The sequence below is a fragment of the Stegostoma tigrinum genome, chromosome 32 (genome assembly GCF_030684315.1).
Source record: "Stegostoma tigrinum isolate sSteTig4 chromosome 32, sSteTig4.hap1, whole genome shotgun sequence".
Lineage (NCBI taxonomy): Eukaryota > Metazoa > Chordata > Chondrichthyes > Orectolobiformes > Stegostomatidae > Stegostoma > Stegostoma tigrinum.
The window spans coordinates 11727973-11747070 of record NC_081385.1 but is presented as its reverse complement, the minus strand read 5'-3'; the positions used below and the strand labels follow the sequence as shown (position 1 = coordinate 11747070).

The 19098-nt window shown below is 43.6% G+C and overlaps 1 protein-coding gene across 4 annotated transcripts in view; it reads left to right on the top strand.

The window, feature by feature from the left end:
- The first annotated feature begins 2092 nt into the window (after positions 1 to 2092).
- LOC125466869 (E3 ubiquitin-protein ligase TTC3-like) overlaps positions 2093 to 19098 on the top strand; it is a 127799-nt gene continuing 110793 nt past the window's right edge. For 2 of the 4 annotated variants that reach the window (XR_009442873.1, XM_059639114.1), the window contains exons 1-3: positions 2318 to 2419; positions 8942 to 8975; positions 15012 to 15174. Coding sequence is in view for 3 of the 4 variants with exons in the window: in XM_059639114.1 (XP_059495097.1) it covers positions 2417 to 2419; positions 8942 to 8975; positions 15012 to 15174 (200 nt within the window). In the remaining variant the exon portion in view is untranslated. Of the gene's footprint in view, positions 2271 to 2317; positions 2420 to 2843; positions 2866 to 8941; positions 8976 to 15011; positions 15175 to 19098 lie in introns of those variants that run through there. The other 2 variants (XM_059639115.1, XM_059639116.1) reach the window with 2 other exon arrangements.

Here is a 19098-nt window from a genome sequence, read left to right as displayed (position 1 = left end):
GCTCCTAAGATGCTGCTTGGCCTGCTGTGTTCATCCAGCCCCACACTTTGTTATCTCTTGTTATGATATATTCTGCTATTGCACACAACCCATTGTTAGCCATTAGCAGTCCCCATTAATAGTTGTTCACCCTCCTTGCCACTTGTTATGCCAGATTGTTATCCACTCACTTGTCCAACAATTCTTTTCTGACTTTGGGCTCCATCCCCAACTATCGTATACTCTTTACCATCTTCCAGCCCCATCCCATCTTCTGCATGTAAACCGACATTTTCCTAGCTACCATCAGTTCTGAGGAAAGATCGCTCAAACTGAAATGTGAATTCTGATTTCTCCCCACAGATGCTGCCAGACCCAGCAATTTCTGTTTTTGTTTCTGATTTCCAGCATCTCGAGTTCCTTCGGTTTTTACCGTTTGAAGTGTGATGCCCGCTGTAAGCTGGGAAGCACAGCAGCCAATTTGACCACAGCCAGCTCCCACAAACTGCAATGTGATCATTGCATTACCTGTTTTCACAAGTTAATTTAGGGATAAATATGGGCCAGAACATTGAGGGTACTCACTCCCCTGCTCTTCTTCCAGGTAGTGACATAGGATATTTTGCATCCACTGGAGAGGGAAGACCAGGCCTCAGAATAACTTCTCACCTTGATGGCACTTCCAAAATGTAAGACTCCCTCAGTATTGCATCAGCCTTGATTTTTCTGTGCTACAACATGAAAATTAACAGCCAATTTTACACAGAAAATGGTTAAGTACCTGGGATGCATGGCTAGAAATAGAAAGAAACAATGTCGAGGTTAAAGAGGCATCTCAACAGATACGTGAATAAGTAGAGAATAGAGGGATACAGACCACAGAGACAAAAGGAATCATGTATTGGTGCAGGTTTGGTAAGAGAGCACACTGACATAGAATCTTTTTACCTTAAAGCATTGAAGAAGACAATTCAACCCATTGGGTTTATGCTAGTCCTTTGGAAGAGCTATCCAATCAGTCCCAGTTAAGTAAGGGCACCCCCTGGAATCGCTTAGTCTACTCAATGTAAGCAGCATGGAGAAGAAAGTGACACATCTTCTAACTTGTATCAGGGATAATAGGAACTGCACAGGCTGCAGAATCGGGTCTAGGCCCAAAATGTCAGCTTTCCTGCTCCTAAGACGCTGCTTGGCCTGCTGTGTTCATTCAGCTCTACACCTTGTTATTTTCACATCTTCTAACTTGTCAAACAGAAAGTTCATCCACGTTCAGAGAGTCTAGTAATCCAGACACACACAATGCTCGTCAGAGTGAAGATCAGAACTTCTTCAGGGTGGGCCAGAGAGGGCATCACTGCCATCAAACATCCTCCATACACCCAGGCTATTACTATGAGAGGGCAAAGTGTGAAGCTGGATGAACACAGCAGGCCAAGCAGCATCCTAGGAGCACAAAAGCTGACGTTTTGGGCCTAGACCCTTCATTAGCTCTCTGATGAAGGGTCTAGGCCCAAAATGTCAGCTTTTGTGCTCCTGAGGTGCTGCTTTGCCTGCTGTGTTCATTCAGCTCCACACTTTGTCATCTTGGATTCTCCAGCATCTGCAGTTCCAATTATCTCTATTGCTATGAGAGACATGGATTCAAATCCCACTGCAGATGGTGGAATCTGAATTGTTAATAAACCTAGAATTGAAACCTAGTCTCAGCGATGGTGGCTATGACAACAATCCTGAATTGTTGAATTAATCCATTCTGATTTGCTAACGTCCTTTCAGGGAGGGAAATCAGACGGGTCGAATGGCCTTTTACTGTTCTGTAAATTTTAAATTGTATCATCTTTACCTAGTCTGGCCTACAGGTGACTGTAGACCCTCAGCAATGTCGTCAGCTCTTAACTCCTCTGAAATACGAAGGGCAATCAGGGATGGGCTACGATGCTAGCCTTGCCAATGGCGACCACATCCAACGACCAAGAAAAGTAGAAGTCACCTGATGGGAATTCAATGATGCTAAATCTCATCTTCCAAAGGAATACCATATTTACTCTTTGCCTGTTAGCTGACCTGGAAGCAAAACCCAACCTTTCCCCTTTCATCATACTTTGAGAGGACGTGGGCTTTCACAAGAGAAGCAAACCAGGATTGACAAATGGCTGTGTAATTTCAGTCCGTAGACAGTAATTAAATCCGAGGGCTAAATTTGAAATAAAAGCGTCGCGCAAAAGAATATAGATCGTTTCTTGAGAAAACATGCCAAAGCTTGCACGTTTGGACTTCTGAATCAACAGAAGGTGCAATGCCCCTTTTAATTATTTTCCCCGTCTGAACGCTCGCGATAGCTTTAGTTCTGTTGTGTATGTGTGTGTACATGTGTGGGTTTTTCTAGTTGGAAGGAGAGGAGAGACACAGATATCCGTGGGTGAAATCGCAGCGACATATGGTGAGGAGAACCGGCAGCATGCTTCAGTTTCAAAGCGCCGTGATGTATCAAACTGCGCGCGGGTTACATTGTAGCGAGCTGGGGGAAAAAATGACCTCGTTTCTCTCAGCGTGTGAAAGATAGCCCATATCGACTCACACCTTTCCCCTCACTTGTCTCTTCCTTTTCATTTTCTAACTGACCTAGCAGTTGCAATTTTGGCAGATATTTCTGTCTTAATTCCACTCACCCCCTCCTTTCAAAAAAAACTTAAGCCCAGTATTAAGTGTAGCAATTTTGTTCAGCCCTCTTCCCATTCGAAAGCCATTCGGGGCTTTCTATTTATTTTGGAGGGGCGGGGGGCGTAGATGGACTGATCTGGCCGGATTCAGGTGGAGTTTGGGAGAGAGGCGGAACGGAAAGAGTTCTGCCTGGATGCAGTTTGAATTTCCAGGGATATCTTCTCTGTGAGTGTTTTGTCTTTAAAGCACCTCGGTTTCAGTTTGCATGTGTGGGGATTGGTTTGGGGGCATGACCTTCCATCGCTGGAACTCTGCCTCCAGCACCGCCTGTCATGAGCTGTGAAAATGCGGCCAAAAGAAACAGTTGCATTTGCGTGGTGCCTTTCATGAAACACCAGTCACATTTAAGAGCTTTGCAGCGTGTGAAGTACTTTTGAAGCCTAGTTGCTTGAGTATTGTGCCAAATGGTGTGGACGAGTTGAGCTCAGCAAGTTCCCCGCTAAACAGCAATTGGAGAATGACCAAATCATCTGTTTTTGTGATGTTGATTAAGTGAGCAGCATTGACTGGAATAACAAGGTGTAGAGCTGGATGAACACAGATGGGAACACTTCGCTGCTCTTCTTTGAAATGATGTCATTGGATTTTTTTTTACCTGAGAGGGCCTCGGTGTAATGCCTCTCTTGAAAAATGGCACCTCTGACAATGCAGCACCATCTTTGCCCCGCACTGGGGAAGAAGCTTTGGTCTGCACTCATGTACTGGGTTGGTAAAGTTGAAGGGCTTTGTTCGCTGCTTGGAATTGAACAAGGGTGAATATTGTTTGTTGGATAGTTACATCCTATTCCTGCCCCTAGAAACTGTCAGCCAGGAGGCTCAAAAAACTCCTTCATTTATATTCTTGCCATATCATGTTTTTTTTTCCAGCTCAGCACGTTGCATTGTTATTTGTATGGAGGCCTAGTCTTTTTCCATTTGGAACTTCTGAGCCAGGCCACTCACCAGGAACATGGGGTGCTGTTGTGCCAAACTGGTCAGATTGGACACAAAATAAAATGTCAGATATTTTCCTCGCACTGTTTTGATGCATATACTCCCAATCCTTGAGAATTTCATTCCTTTTTGAATGAAGTGAACCATCCCAGGCTGGGGCAAGTGGCTTAACACTTGTAACTTTTCCTAAATTTCATTGCTGCACGTGATTTCCTACTCGTATGATCATTCCTGCTTGCGAGTGGACATAAATGCAAATAAACTATTACCTCATCCTAGTGACAGTTCCATCAGAATAAAGCTAAGTAGTAATTCACAATCAGAGTCATTCACTATCTTGTTCTAAGCCTTCCACACTGGAACACGGTTATTTCTGAGACAGAAGGTTGTAGGTTTAAGCCTCCCTGCAGATCTTGAGTACCTTATCTGGGCTTTCACTCCAATGCAGTACTGAGTACATGCTACGCTGTCGTTTTTGGATGAGGTGTTACACCCAGAAAGTAAATGATTTCCATGAGCAAAATACTACAGCTGCTGGAAACCTGAAGTAAAGACCAAAAAAAAACGGCTGGGAAAGCTCAGCAGTTTAGACAGATGGTGGGCTACTCAACTGAAATGGTAACTCTGCTTCTCTTCACAGATGTTCCCTGACCCAGAGTCATTTTTAATGTAAAAGATATCGACTTTTTGCAAAAATAACGCAGAGTAGTTTTGCTCAATTTTCACAACCGGTACCAATAAACCAGACGATGTGGTCATTGATCTCATTGCAGTTTGTTGGGGGTTGTAACCCCAGCTGCCTATTGGTTTTGCCTCATTTACAATAGTGATTGTACTTCAAAAACATTTCTTTGGCTATGTGCATTTTGTGAGGGATAAAAGAAAAGCTAGATTTTTGCAAGGTCTGAGTCTTGGGTGGCCATGGGGACAGAGTCAGTAATGTCTCTGCTTCTGAGCTAGAAGTACCACATTTGAGTCCCACTCCAGGACTTGATAGTCAGGGAAGGTGAGTTCATAACCAGATGACCAGGAAGGTTGATTGGTAACCTGCAAGTCTTGACAGCAGGCTGTGCGAGTGGGAATGTCCTCCAGCTGATTCATGCTTGAAGTGGCATTGTGTTTATCCTCTCTTTGGGGACAGGCTTGTAACCTGTGCAAAAGAGATGCAAGTTACAGAAGCAGAGCCAACTCTTGTTTTCTTTCCTGTCTTGTGCATCACTGGATGATGAAAGTTTTCCTTGGTATATTTTCATGACCTGAGAGCAGAGGATACCAACCCGGGCTTGGGTGCAGAAGCACTGGTGACCCCCTAATTATTTCGCTGAGGGGCAGTTAGCTGAATTGGCCGAATAGCCAGAGTTGTAGTTCATGATAAAGTCAACGTGGTTTAATTCCCTGTAATGGCTGTGGTAGCTCATTCAGGCCCTGCCTCCTTACCTTACCTCACATTAAAGGAATGGATACTCTAAAAGTATTAATAACCAATTGTTTCTCTTTAATGGAGAGAGATGCCTGTGGTCCATGTGGGATTATCATTCCTTACATTACTCCTTCAGTCAGGAGTATTTTTTGACATGCCATCCAAAATTAATCTGATATCTCTGCATACACTTTTAACAGAGATGCTTGCCTGGTGAGCAGCTTTATTATGAACATACAGCACAGAAACAGTTCATTCAGCCCAATCGGGTGTGATGAATGCCCTGCCTGACAATGTAGTTAACTCAGCCACATTAGGGGCATTTAAACAGTCTTTGGATAAGCATATGGATGATGATGGGGCAGTGTAGGAGGATGGGTTTAGATTGGTTCACAGGTCGGCGCAACATCGAGGGCTGAAGGGCTTGTTCTGCATTGCATTGTTCTATGTTCTATGTTCAGCAAAACATAGAAAACCATGTCCCCCAGATCAAGAAGTAGTAATTTGCCCATCAATATGATAATTGATGAATCACAGATAAATCAATTGAATCACTGTCCTTTTGATTTTATGTCCGAAACCTGAATAAGAAGCATCTGGAGATCTAACCCTTGTTTACAAATCAACTGAAGAAATGTTGAAAAATGTTATTTTGGAAAGTACTTAACATCCAGTCTCAACCTTCTATGTTCTCCATGTTTTGATTGCAGTTATAATGCTGTTTGTAATTGATTGTGGATGTATAAAATGGAAATTAATGCATAACATGTATTCATTTAGATTTGCTTAGTTGAAAGCTCTCAACTGAAGGTTTTATCTTTAGCAGACCTTGGTTACTTGGCTTTTAAAAATAAAGGCTTTTTAAAAATCTAATTGGATGAATGCCCGTAATAGAGATTTAGGAGGAATGGTTTGCTTTTTTTTATCTTGCCAATTTTCTTTCCTACTGGGGTTAACCCTTCTACAGGGAATATGGTTTTACAAGCAGCACCAATCTCAGAACCTTGCTAAGATGAACATGATTCATTATGTCAGCCTTGACAGTGGGTATCACAGTTGAATCTGATCCTTTACTCATTCACTTTCCAAGCACACTCTTTGCAGGGATTTCTGCTGAGTGATTCAGGAATTGTAATTACTCATGAAGACCAGCTTGATATCTGCCTTGGTGAAACTCACCTAGTTTAGGCCTGACTGGGCAGTTAACATCATGTGATTTTTGTGTTGGAGCTGTCAAGATACACTCTCTTTTATTAAAAGAAAGATGCATTTATATAGCTCCTTTCACACCCTGAGGTTGCTTCAAAGCATTTTATAGACAATTAACTGCTCTTGAAGTGTAATCACTGTAAAAACATGACAGCCAATTTTCTCACGGCAAGATCCCACAAGTAGCAATGTGTTAATGATCATAGTTTGTTATTGTAATGTTGTTTGATGTCAGATGTTAATGTCAGCTAAGGCACTGTAAGAGACCATAAGATATAGAAGCAGAATTCGGCCATTTGGCCTATAGACTCTTCTCTGCCATTCAATCATGCCTGATAGGTTTGTCAACCCCATTCTCCCGCCTTCTCCCCACAACCCTTGACCCCCTTTCTTACCAAGAATCTGTCAGTCTCTATCTTGAAGATGCTCAGTGCCTTCGCCTACACAGCCCTCAGCAGCAATGAGATCCAACGATTTACCACCCTCTGGCTGAAGAAGTTCCTCCTTGTTTCAGTTCTAAAGGGTCGTCCTTTCAACTTGACGCTGTGCCATCTGGCCCTCGTCTCTCTTACTAGTGGAAACATCTTCATGTCCACTCTATCTAGGCCTCTGAGCATTCTGTAAGTTTCAATGAGAACTCCCCTCGTCCTTCTAAATTCCATTGAATGCAGACCCAGAGATTCAGCTGCTCCTTATATGACAAGCCCTTCATCCCCAGGATCATTCTTGCAAACCTCTTCTGGACGTCTCCTCCGGAGAGTGGTGGGTGTGTGAGATGTGATGGTAGTAGAGTCAGATACATTAGAGACGTTTAAGCGACTCTTGGATAGTATTACTGTTAGGGACAAGTCAATTACCAAAGGTAATAGATCTAAGATAATAGTAAAATGTAGGGAATGCTGGGTAGTTTGATCTTAGAGTAGGAGAATAGGTCAGCACAACATCGTGGGCCAAAGGGCCTGTACTGTGCCGTACTGTTCTACGTTCTGTGTTCTTCTTGGTCCCCTCCAAAAGCCAGCATATCCTTCCTTCGATAATGGGCCCAAAACTGCTCACTAGGGAGAACTTGCCTGCTTTTCTTCAAAATAGTCCCTTAAGATTATCTTAATGTCTACCTAAAAAGGTAGACATTGAGGTTTAACATCTCATCTGAAGGGTAACATTTCCAACAGTGCAGCACTCCCTCAAACATGCACTGTAGAGTTAGTTTTAATTTTTTGTACCATTCAGGGGAGGCGATGGTCCAGTGGTATAATCACTGGACACTTAATCTAGAGACCCAGATATTGTTCTGGAGACCTGGGTTTGAATCCCGCCATGGCAGGTGGTAGAATTTGAATTGGATAAATATCTAGAATTTAAGAGTTTAATGATGATCATGAAACCTTTGTCGATTCTTTTAAAAGACCCATCTGGTTCACTAATGTTCTTTTAAGGAAGGAGACTGCCATCCTTACCTGTTCTGGCCTACATGTGATCCCAGACCCCTAGCAATGTGGTTGACTCTTAACTGCCCTCTGAACAATTGGGCAATAAATGCTGCATAGCATGAATGAATAAAAAAAGCCAGGATCTCAAGTTAGTTTGGTCAGTTGGCTGGACAGCTGGTTTGCAATGCAGTGTGATGCCAATGGCATGGTTCAATTCCTGCAATGGCTGAGGTTAGCGTGAACCTCTCCCCTTGCCCAAGGTGTCGTGATCCTCTGGTTAAACCACCACCAGTCAATCCTCTCTAATGACAGTGCAGTCCTAATAGGACTATAGTGACTTACCCTTGTGTCATTATTACGACTACCACCAGCAGCATACAATGTTCTACTTCCTCTCGCATGATATTGCTAGCTCACGGAACCATTTGGGGTGAAAACCAATAAGCAACATCTTGTGCCACTTTCAGGATCTTATGTGTGTGTGTTATAATGGGTATGGAGTCATACAGTATTACAGCACAGAATGAGGACATTCAGTTTATTGAGTCTGCACCAGTTGTCAAGCACCTATCTATTCGTAAGCCCATTTCCTTATATTTGGTCCATTGCCTTTTATGCTATGTCATTTTGAGTGTTTATAAGGATTCCTGCCTTGACCAAACTTTCAAACTATGAGTTCCAGATACTCATTACTCTCTGGATGGAAAAAAAGATTCCTAAATCCCTTCTAGGCCCCTTGCCCTTTATCTTAGATCTATGATCTTTGGTGATTGACCGGCCTCTAACAGTAAAAATTTATTCATATTGACCTTAGCCATGCCCTTAATACTTTTCAATTTGCTCCAAGGAAAACAGCCCTAACCATTGTAACCTCACATCATCGCTGGGCAACATTCTGTGAATTTCCTCTGCATCTTCTCCAGTGCACTAATGTCCTTCCTGTTGTGTGGTTACCAGAGCTGCACACAGTACTCCCGCTGTGGCCTCATTAATGTGCTATACAGCTCCATCATAATCTCACAACTCTTGTATTCTAGCCTCGACTAATAATGGCAAGTGCCCTATGTCCTCCTTAACCACTCCATCACCCTGCCCTGTTGCCTAACACATACCAAAGTGTGTTTGCGTAGTTTTACGGTTATTTCAGGAAACATTTTGTAAAGTTAAAAGTTGTTTGTTACAAATAGTGCGAGTAAAGACATTATCAATTTTGAATGCAACATTCTGACTTAGAACCTTTTAATTACAGAAATCTGTGACCATGAGGTCTTCAATATCAATTGGTAAGTATTTAAAAAAATATTTTTGGATATCTGTTTTAATTATTATAAAGTGTATTACTCCTTTTCTGATTGCTCGCAGCTGCCATATTGAAGCCCATTCTTCTGTGACTGTAGCCCTTTAAATGCTGCTCAAGGTGTTGTCTTTAACATGTGTGTGTGCGTCTGTCTGTGTGTGTTTTTGTGTGAAAATATTTCATTATTGAGAGGCTGTTGAGCTGCAACTAACATGTGGTGGTAGAATTTCCAGGAGTTTCTCCTGCTCCTGCTGGAGGCACCTTGGATGGATTTATGGATTGGTGTGTTTGGTTGCCTTTCAAATTTGAGATGGGGCTTGAAGCCATAGGCTGTAGTCCAGAGGTGTGGAACTACACACTGCTTCACAAGGTCCAAGACCACCCAGTCACTGCTTGTAAAGTCCATTCTTCATTTAGAATCATTGAATCCCTACAGTTTGGAAAGAGGCCATTTGGCCCATCGAGTTTGCACTGCCCCTTCAAAGAGCATCCCAAACAGACCTACCACCCCTCCCCTCACCATACCTCTGTAATCCTGCATTTCCCATGGTTAATTCACCTAGCCTGCATATTCCTGGACACTTTGGGACAATTTACCATGACCAATCCAAATAATTTGCACATCTTTGGACTGTGGGAGGAAACCAAAACCCATGCAGACATTGGGAGAATGTGCCAACTTCACACAGACGGTCACGCAAGGCTGGAACCAAACCAAGGTCTCTGGTGCTGTGAGGCAGCATTGCTAACCACAGTGCCACCTCATGTAGGTAAGGATGATGCCTGAAAGAGCTCTGGCCGGTGAGGTTCAGTTTTATATCAACAACAACAATTTCTACTCGGTGTCAATACATTATCTCAAGGTACTTTGCTGGAGTGTTACAAAGGCAAGTTTTTTTTAAGAAATATCTTTGAAGGGGGAAGGCAAGGTGGAGTGGAGAGACTTCCAGAGCTTAGTGGGTTGAAGCAACTGCAGGTATTGGTGGAGTGATTAACATCAGGAATTCTCCAGAGACCAGAGTTAGTGGAGCAGATATCTTGGAGGCTTCTGGACCTGGAAGAGATTACAAAGGTGGGAAGAGATGAGGCCATGAAGAAATTTCAAAACCAGCATGAGGGCTAGAAAGCCTGGAGGGGGAACTGCAGCAGTAGAAAGGAAAGCTGGGCTCTCTCAAGCTATTTTTTTTCTTTTCTTATTCTAAGTTACTGTGAATGGCACCGTGTATGTACGGCGAAGGTACACACTTTTCACTGTAGTTTTACATTGAACACAGTTGACAATAAATGATTCACTTCAATTCAATTCATTTTTAAAATCCAAGGTGTTGACAGTGAGTGCAGGGGCACTAAGTGAATGCAACCTGTGGAAGTAAAGATGCGCCATTGTGCTTTGGCTTGCCTGAATGTTATGAAGAGTAGAATATTGGTGATGAGTCAGGAGTATGATAAAACAGCAAAGTATAGAGGGAATGAAATGAGGAAAAAGAGTTTTGGCAGCAGATGAGCTAAAGTGGGGGTGGTGAAATCATGTGATGTTACCAAGGTGGAAATAACAACATTGACAGACATCTTTGTATCCTGTTTGGCCACAGGTGAGCTCCCAGAGGATTGGAGAAGAGCTAACGCTGTCCCATTGTTTGAGAAGGGTAGCAGGGATAATCCTGGAAATTGCAGGCCTGTGAGTCTCACATCAGTGGTAGGGAAATTATCAGAAAAGATTCTCAGGGACAAGATCTATACATATTTAGAAGCAAATGGATGTATTAGTGATCGACAGCATGTTTTTGTGCAGGGGAAGTTATGCCTCACTAACTCGATTTTGAGTTTTTTGAGGGTTTGATGAAGATAATTGAGGGACAGTTAGTTAACTCAGCCACTTTAGGGGCATTTAATCAGTCCTTGGATAAGCATATGGATGATGATGGGACAGTGTAGGAGGATGGGCTTAGATTAGTTCACAGGTCAGCGCAACATCGAGGGCCGAACGGCCTGTTCTGTGCTGTATTGTTCTATGTTCTATCGTGTCTACATGGACTTCAGCAAAGTCTTTGTTAAGGTCCCTCATGGCACACTGGTACAAAAAATGAAGTCATGTAGTATCAGGGGTGAGTTGGCAAGATGGATACAGAACTGGCTTAATCATGGGAGACAGAGGGTAGCGGTGGAAGGATGATTTTCAGAATGGAGGCCTGTGCCTAGTTGTGTTCCACAGGGATCAGTGCTGGGACCTCTGTTTGTGGCCTTCATGAATGATTCGGAAGAAAACGTGACTGGTCTAATTAGTAAGTTTGCAGATGATACAAATATTGTGGAGTTGCGGATGGTGAGGAGGATTGTCAAAGGATACAGCAGGATATAGATCAGTTGGAGGCATAGGCAGAAAAATAGCAGATGGAGTTTAATCCAGACAAATGTGAGGTGATGCATTTACAAGATCTATTATAGGTAAAAATTATACAGTGAATGGCAGAATCTTTAGCAGTATTGATATGCAGAGAGATCTGGATGTGCAGGTCCACAGATCACTGAAGTTGGCAGCACAGGTGGTTAAGGGAGTTAAAAAGGCCCAAGACGTGCTTGCCTTCATTGGAAGGGGAATTGAGTATAAGGATAAGCAAGTCACTGCAGCTTTATAGAACTTTTGTTAGGCCCCACTTGGAATGTTGCATATGGTTCTGGTCACTGCACAACCAGAAGGATGTGGACGCTTTGGAGAGCTTCTAGAAAATGTTTACCAGGATGTCAGCTAGTGGGGGGGATTTTAACTGAAGAAAAGTTGGCTAGACTAGATTTGTTTTCACTGAAACACAGGAGGTCGAGGGACAACCTGATAGAAGTTTATAAGATTGTGAATGGCATGGGTAGAGTGGAAAGTATGAGGCTTTTTCCCAGGGTGGAAGGGTCAATTACTAGGGGACACAGGTTCAAGGTGCCAGGGGCAAGGTTTAAAGGAGATATACGAGGCAAGTTTTTCACACAAAGGGTGGTGACTGCCTGGAATGCGCTGCCAGAGGCCATGGTGGAAGCAGACACAATAGTAGCATTTCAAGAAACACCTAGACAAATATAAAAAAGGAAGGGAATAGAGCTCTATGTGTAGATAGTTTTAGCATGGAAGCGAAAAATGTGTTGGTGCAAGCTCGGAGGGTGGAAGGGACTGTTCCTGTGCTGTACTGTTCTTTGTCCTTAACTGGGCTTTATGGTGGTATAGCTGTATGGTGACCATACTATCTTGAGGTTAAATATGACAACAAGGCTGCAAACATAGACTAGTTTAACACCATGTAGAACTGGATGAACACAACAGGCCAAGCAGCATCAGAGGACCAGGAAGGCTGACGTTTCAGGCCTAGACCCATCTTCAGAAATGGGGGAGGGGAAAGGGGTTCTGAAATAAATAGGGAGAGAGGGGGAGGCGGATAGAAGATGGATAGAGGAGAAGATAGGTGGAGAGGAGACAGACAGGCCAAAGAGGCGGGGACGGAGCCAGTAAAGGTGAGTGTAGGTGGGGAGGAGATAGGTCAGTCCAGGGAGGACTGACAGGTCAAGGCCTCCTCTAAATTGGGGAAACCAAACGGAGGCTTGGGGACCGCTTTGCAGAACACCTACGCTTGGTTTGCACTAAACAACTGCACCTCCCAGTCACAAACCATTTCAACTCCCCTTCTCACTCCTCAGATGACGTGTCCATCCTGGGCCTCCCACAGTGCCACAATGATGCTACCTGAAGGTTGCAGGAATAGTAACTCATTCTGCTTGGGAACCCTGCAGCCCAATGGTATCAATGTGGACTTCACAAGCTTCAAAATCTCCCCCCTCCCCCCACTGCATCCCAAAACCAGCCCAGCTCATCCCTGCTTCTCTAACCTGTTCTTCCTCCCACCTATCCCCTCCTCCCACCTCAAGCCCCACTTCCATCTCTTACCTACTAACATCATCCCTCCCCCTTCACCTGTCCATTCTCCCTGGACTGACCTATCTCCTTCCTACCTCCCCACCTACACTCACCTTTACTGGCTCCATCCCCACCTGTTTGACCGGTCTTTCTCCTCTCCACCAATCTTCTCCTCTATCCATCTTCTATCTGCCTCCCCCTCTCTCCCTATTTATTTCAGAAACCCCTTCCCCTCCGCTATTTCTGAAGAAGAGTCCAGGCCCAAAACGTCAGCCTTCCTGCTCCTCAGATGCTGCTTGGCCTGCTGTGTTCATCCAGCTCGACCCCTCGTTATCTCAGATTCTCCAGCATCTGCAGCTCCTATTATCTCTGGTTTAACGTCGGACAGTTGCCAAGCAGAAAGCTGAAGTCAGTAGCTAAAGAATAGAGCTTAGCAATGTGTAAAAACAATGTAATCAGTCTTCCCAACATTAATTAGAAGAAATTTCTGCTCACCCATTTCTGGGTGTCAGTGAAGCAGTCTGATCACTAAGCAAGGAAATAGCAAAAACTGCAGATGCTGGAGTCCAAGTCGACATAGCATGGAGCTGGAGGAACACAGCAGGTCAGGCATCATCAGAGGGATAGGAGAGTCATGACTCTGATGAAGGCCTAGGCCCAAGATGTCGACTTTCCTGCTCCTCTGATGCTGCCTGACCTGCCGTGTTCCTCTAGTTCCATGCTGTACGGACTGATCACTTAGCAACCGCTGGGGGTGTCAATCCCTTGGTTCGCAATAAACAACTGCACCTCCCAGTCCCGAACCAGTTTAACACCCCCTCCCATTCTTTAGATGGCATGTCCATCATGGGCCTCCTGCAGTGCCACAATGATGCCACCCGAAGGTTGCAGGAACAGCAACTCATATTCCGCTTGGGAACCCTGCAGCCCAATGGTATCAATGTGGACTTCACGAGCTTCAAAATCTCCCCCTCCCCCCACAGCATCCCAAATCCAGCCTAGCTCGTCCCCGCCTCCGTAACCTGTTCTTCCTCTCGCCTATCCCCTCCTCCCACCTAAAGCCGCACCTCCATTTCCTACCTACTAACCTCATCCCACCTCCTTGACCTGTCCGTCTTCCCTGGACTGACCTATCCCCTCCCTACCTCCCCACCTATACTCTCTCCACCTATCTTCTTTACTCTCCATCTTCGGTCCGCCTCCCCCTCACTCCCTATTTATTCCAGAACCCTCTCCCCATCCCCCTCTCTGATGAAGGGTCTAGGCCTGAAATGTCAGCTTTTGTGCTCCTGAGATGCTGCTTGGCCTGCTGTGTTCATCCAGCTCCACACTTTGTTATCTTGGATTCTCCAGCATTTGAGGTTCCCATTATCTCTACACACTCAACAACTAACTTTAGGGTGAAGGGCAGTGCATGCATGAGAAAGAGGAGGGGCCAACGATCAATTGTTCCAAAATGCCAGAGTTAATGATGTAGGAGGAAGAACCAAGCTATTGTGGGCGATTCAAATCGCATAGTAAATTCAACAACAATTTTTCTGATTTGTATTCGTGTGTTTGCTTGCACCGTATTCTCAGTTGACTGTTCTGTGCAACAGTTTGCAACAGTTCTCTGGTGTGCATACTGCAGTTTCCAGGCAGACTGCAAACAACTAAATAATTGAGCCTCCAGTGCTTTATTTTATCAATAAGCCAAAGTCTACAGTGTGTCAGATAAAATTGAACCTGAAGGATTATATTGTGCCCTGAATTTTTGCCTCAGAATGCAGGCCACTGCAAATTTAATTCTGGAGGAGGAGATGCTGTGTTTGACTGCCTACTGCAGACACAGACTGTTGTGTGGTAGAAGCATACAAAGTAGCTGAGACTATTGTTGTACAATTCTTTCTAACTCAATGTGGTTCCAAAATGAACATATTGTAATTGCAATGATTGAGAGCAAGTGTGAGCATCTAAGTTGCCAATTTTGATGCTTAAAACATAAATCTCTGATAATATGGTGATGTTAAAGATTAACATATGGTAAATATTAATATGTCATTTAAGAGTCAAATGGTGAACATAAAAGTCATTCTTTTCACACCCTGTTGGTGTTTCAACTTTTCCCATGTTTTCTCGTCCCTTTAGAAGAGATGGCTTCTGACTGGTGCAAGATGACATCAGAGCGTTATTTGCAACACTGTCACCTCACTTTTATAAATGTATTTAATGAGCTTCTCTTCAGTCAGCACCATGAGCCAACAAGATACCTCAAGTGGGCCCAGGAAGGACTGCTGCTCAGTAAAAAAGTGTAAGTTATTTTTCAATATAAAAATACACAGCACATTAAAGAGAGCCATGACCCAGATTGACATTATTAATGTTCTCCATCATTTCTTCTCTGTAACTGACAGCATCTTTGGGATGTAGAGTATTGTGGAAATCCAGGAGTTGCTGTCAATGATTCAACACTACTCCAGAGGATTGCACTCTTGAGGTTGTTTCAGCTTACAGTCTCGGGGGAGGCAATGACCTACTGGTATTATCGTTGGGGTGTTAATCCAGAGACCCACGTAACATTCGGGGGACCAGAGTTTGAATCCCGCCACAGCAGCTGGTGAAATTTGAATTCAATAAATGTCTGGAATTATGAATCTAATGATGACTGTGAATCCATTGCAAATTGTTGGGAAGATACCCATCTGGTTCACTAATGTCTTTTCGGGAAGAAAACATACTTGGCCTGGCCTGGATGTGACTCCAGACTCTCAGCACTGTGGTCGACTCTTAACTGCCTTCTGGACAATTAGGGATAGGCAATAAGTGCTGGCCTGACCTGGCCTGTGATGCCCTCATCCTGTGAATGAATAAAAAAAAACAGAAAATCATTGAATAAGTAAGAGCTTGCACTCAAACCCTGAGATTCACTTTAAACCACTAGAATGACGTTGGTGATGATGTGGAAATGACCTCATGGACATCAGTGTTATAGATTTGTTGCATACACATAACCATGTGTAATTGGCGTCAATTTCACTTGATGTCTAATTTCCACGGCAGTGAATGTAAGTCACTGGAGTCTTTGAAATTATATTCTTCGTCCTCACTGTGCTCATTAGTAATGCAGTGTTAAGGATTCCTGTTTAGTGTGTGACTTTTCAATGTTTCATGGATGATGGAGGAATCTGTTATCAGCTTTTACCTTTAGTACATTCTAATAAATATGAAGAAAGACGACGTACTTTCAGGAAAAGGTGCTGTAAGGAAACCAGATTTTTTTAAAAAACCGTTCATTTAAATTCTGATATGAATAGGCTTTATTCTCTGTTATAATAACTTCCGTGTCTAGTAAAACATCTGGGAATGGGGTTAAGAGGACAGGACTGATTCAGCAGGATAATACAATTGTGACAGCTTGAATGGTCTCTTTGTGCTGTAAAAATGTTAAGAAAGATTAGTGCATTTTCCATTGCATCGGTCACATTGAGTCAGAGAAGATTGTGTTTTGTAGCAATAGTGATGTTAAATGCCACACATGAGACAACGTCAGGGCCACTGAATAACAGTGACTCAATAAGTCAAAGCCCATTTTTAGGAAATGCTTTTGTGGGATTTCTCAAGTTTTTTGTTTAGTATTGCATTCTGCGGCTCTTTTTATTATGGTCTGAAACCATAATGAATCAGCTTCATTATACATATACATTCCTTTTCCTATTTAAATGTTTAATTGTTTCTCTTTTATAAGCGTTAGAGCTAAGGAAGACAGTAAAGTGCTGTGTAAGTGATGCCAGTTGGAATACAAAACAGCTGCATTGGGCTCCTCTTGCACTGGGGATTGTCATGATCTTTGGTGGAAATGGGATGAAAGCCTTGAAGTTTCTCAAGACCAGAATTAGGTTTCATGACTTTGTGATGCATTGGGTCATCCTGTAGTCTGAATGTGACTTCCCAGTTATTTCAGAAAGTAAGACCAGAGGGTATGAATTTCAATTAGTGAAAGTTGCATTTAGAACGGACACATTAGCAAGAATGACTTTTACTGAAAGATAATGAATGTTTGGAATTTCTCTTTTTCCTCTCACAGGATGTGGGCATTGCTGACTAGGCCAGATGTAACTCATTCCTAATTGCCCCTGAAGAAGGGGTTGGTGAGCCATCTTCCTAACTCTCTGCATTCCACGTGGTGTAGGGACACCCACATTATGGTTAGGGTGGGAGTTCCAGGATTTTCAGCCAGTGACAGTGAATGAACAGTGATACCGCTCCAAATCAAGATGTTCTGTGGCTTAGAGGGGAACCTGAAGGTGGTGGTGGTATTCCCATGCATCTGCTGCCGTTGGATTTCTAGGTAAAAGTCACAGGTTTGGAAGGAACCTTGATGAGTTATACAGCAGATCTTGTAGGTAGTACAAGCTGCTGCCACCGTGAGTCACTAGTAGAGGGAATGAACGTGGAGGGTAGGAGGCAGGACGGGACATTTAAAGCAGATATTGGTGGCATTCAGATCTAGACTGGGAAGTGCTTACGCAGTGATGGTCCACATGGAATGTACCTGTCCTTGGCTAACATGATGTCAGCACAGGATAATCCTTACAATGCCAGTCCACATTTGTCTTCTCCATGCTATTTACTATTTTATACGCCCAATGGTATTCACCCTTAACCTTCTCTTGAAATGCTTGAAGTTAATATTAAGAGATAGCTGTAGGGATTGTACAACAGGGCGATGATGGCTTTAAATCAGAATTGAGGGAGGAGGGAAGGTGAAGAAAATAAAAACAGGGTTCCTATCTGTGACTTCAATCCAATTCAGTCAACCCTCCGGGCAGTGATATGCTTTCCTTGTTATCCACACGTCACTCAAAGTGAGGCTGTTGTTCCACGATGAGAATGTCCCTACCTCTGGCCTAGGAGACCTGGACTCAAGTCCCACCTGCTCACTGAACAGGTTGATTAACAAAATATATGCATCAGTCAAAGCCTCGTTATCTCTCTTGTCATGGAGTCATCCTTAATGCCCACTGAGCTATTGGGTGAGCCCTTAAACAATGCCTTAGATAATTCATCTCATCACTGTCCTATCCTGAAAGCTCGTTCAAGGCCCAGCCCATTTCAAAATCTCACCTAACCTTGCCGTTGTGAAACCTGTCACAGCCCTTCTTGGACAGGAGCTGTATCTCGGTTGTCTCAGAATCTGTTGACAAAAGGAGCTGGAGCTGTGCCCTGAGCGTCGTGGAGATTGTGTAGGAGTTCCAGCGGCAGTATTCACACCCATTGCTTTATGTTAAAATTAAACACCCAGCTTAATGACTGTGCAATAAAAATAAAATTCGTACCTTTCAACTCTTTGTCTTGTTAATACACAAGGTTGCTTACTCTGGGTGGATATATTCCTGGATCATTCGGCACATGAACATAACCCCACCCCCCCCCCCCCCACCCCATCCCCAAACCCAACCATCCTACTCAGTCAAATAGCCTTTATTCCTATCCACCACTATTTTTACAACCAGTAAACAAATTGAACAAAACATCTGCACGTTCTTTCACTCCAGCGCTTAACGAAATTAATCTATAATTTGCGGAGTCTCCAGAATAGTTGTGGAGGGTTGTTGCTGGAGGTGTAGGTGGATGCCCTGGTCCTCAGAGCAAATTGTGAAAAAGCCAGCATGTGAGATTCAGAGGGAGGCTTCGCAGGACGGATGCTGAGTTTCATCCCCCAAGGAAACCTAGCCGAGGGGATACACAGTTCTAGAATAAGGCAGCTCCCATTCAAAAACAGATGATGAGGAATTTACTCTCCGATGGACATTAGTGTTTGGAGTTCTCTCCCCAAAGGAGACTGGATCATTAAATATGTTCAAGGCTGAGTTAGCTAGATTTTTTATTTTAATCTGGATATTTCCTAATTGGACTATTCCCAGGTCTTATTAGACACCTTTGGAAAATGTGGGACCTGAACTCTAGTCTCTTGCCTCAGAGATAGTAACACTACCACTGCACTATAAGGACCTGAAAATAAAATTATGCCTTAGTTTAGATATTTTTAATCAGCCTGCTCAAATGTGTTATGACTTATTGTCTGTGGGAGCTGGGATTTGAACCTGGACCTTCTGACCCAGAGATAGGGACACAGCCATTGCATTGCTTAAGGTCAGGTCAGATCAGCCATGAGATTATTGACCAGAGGGCCAGGCTCAAGGAGCCATATGGCCTCCTCGTGCACCAATTTCTT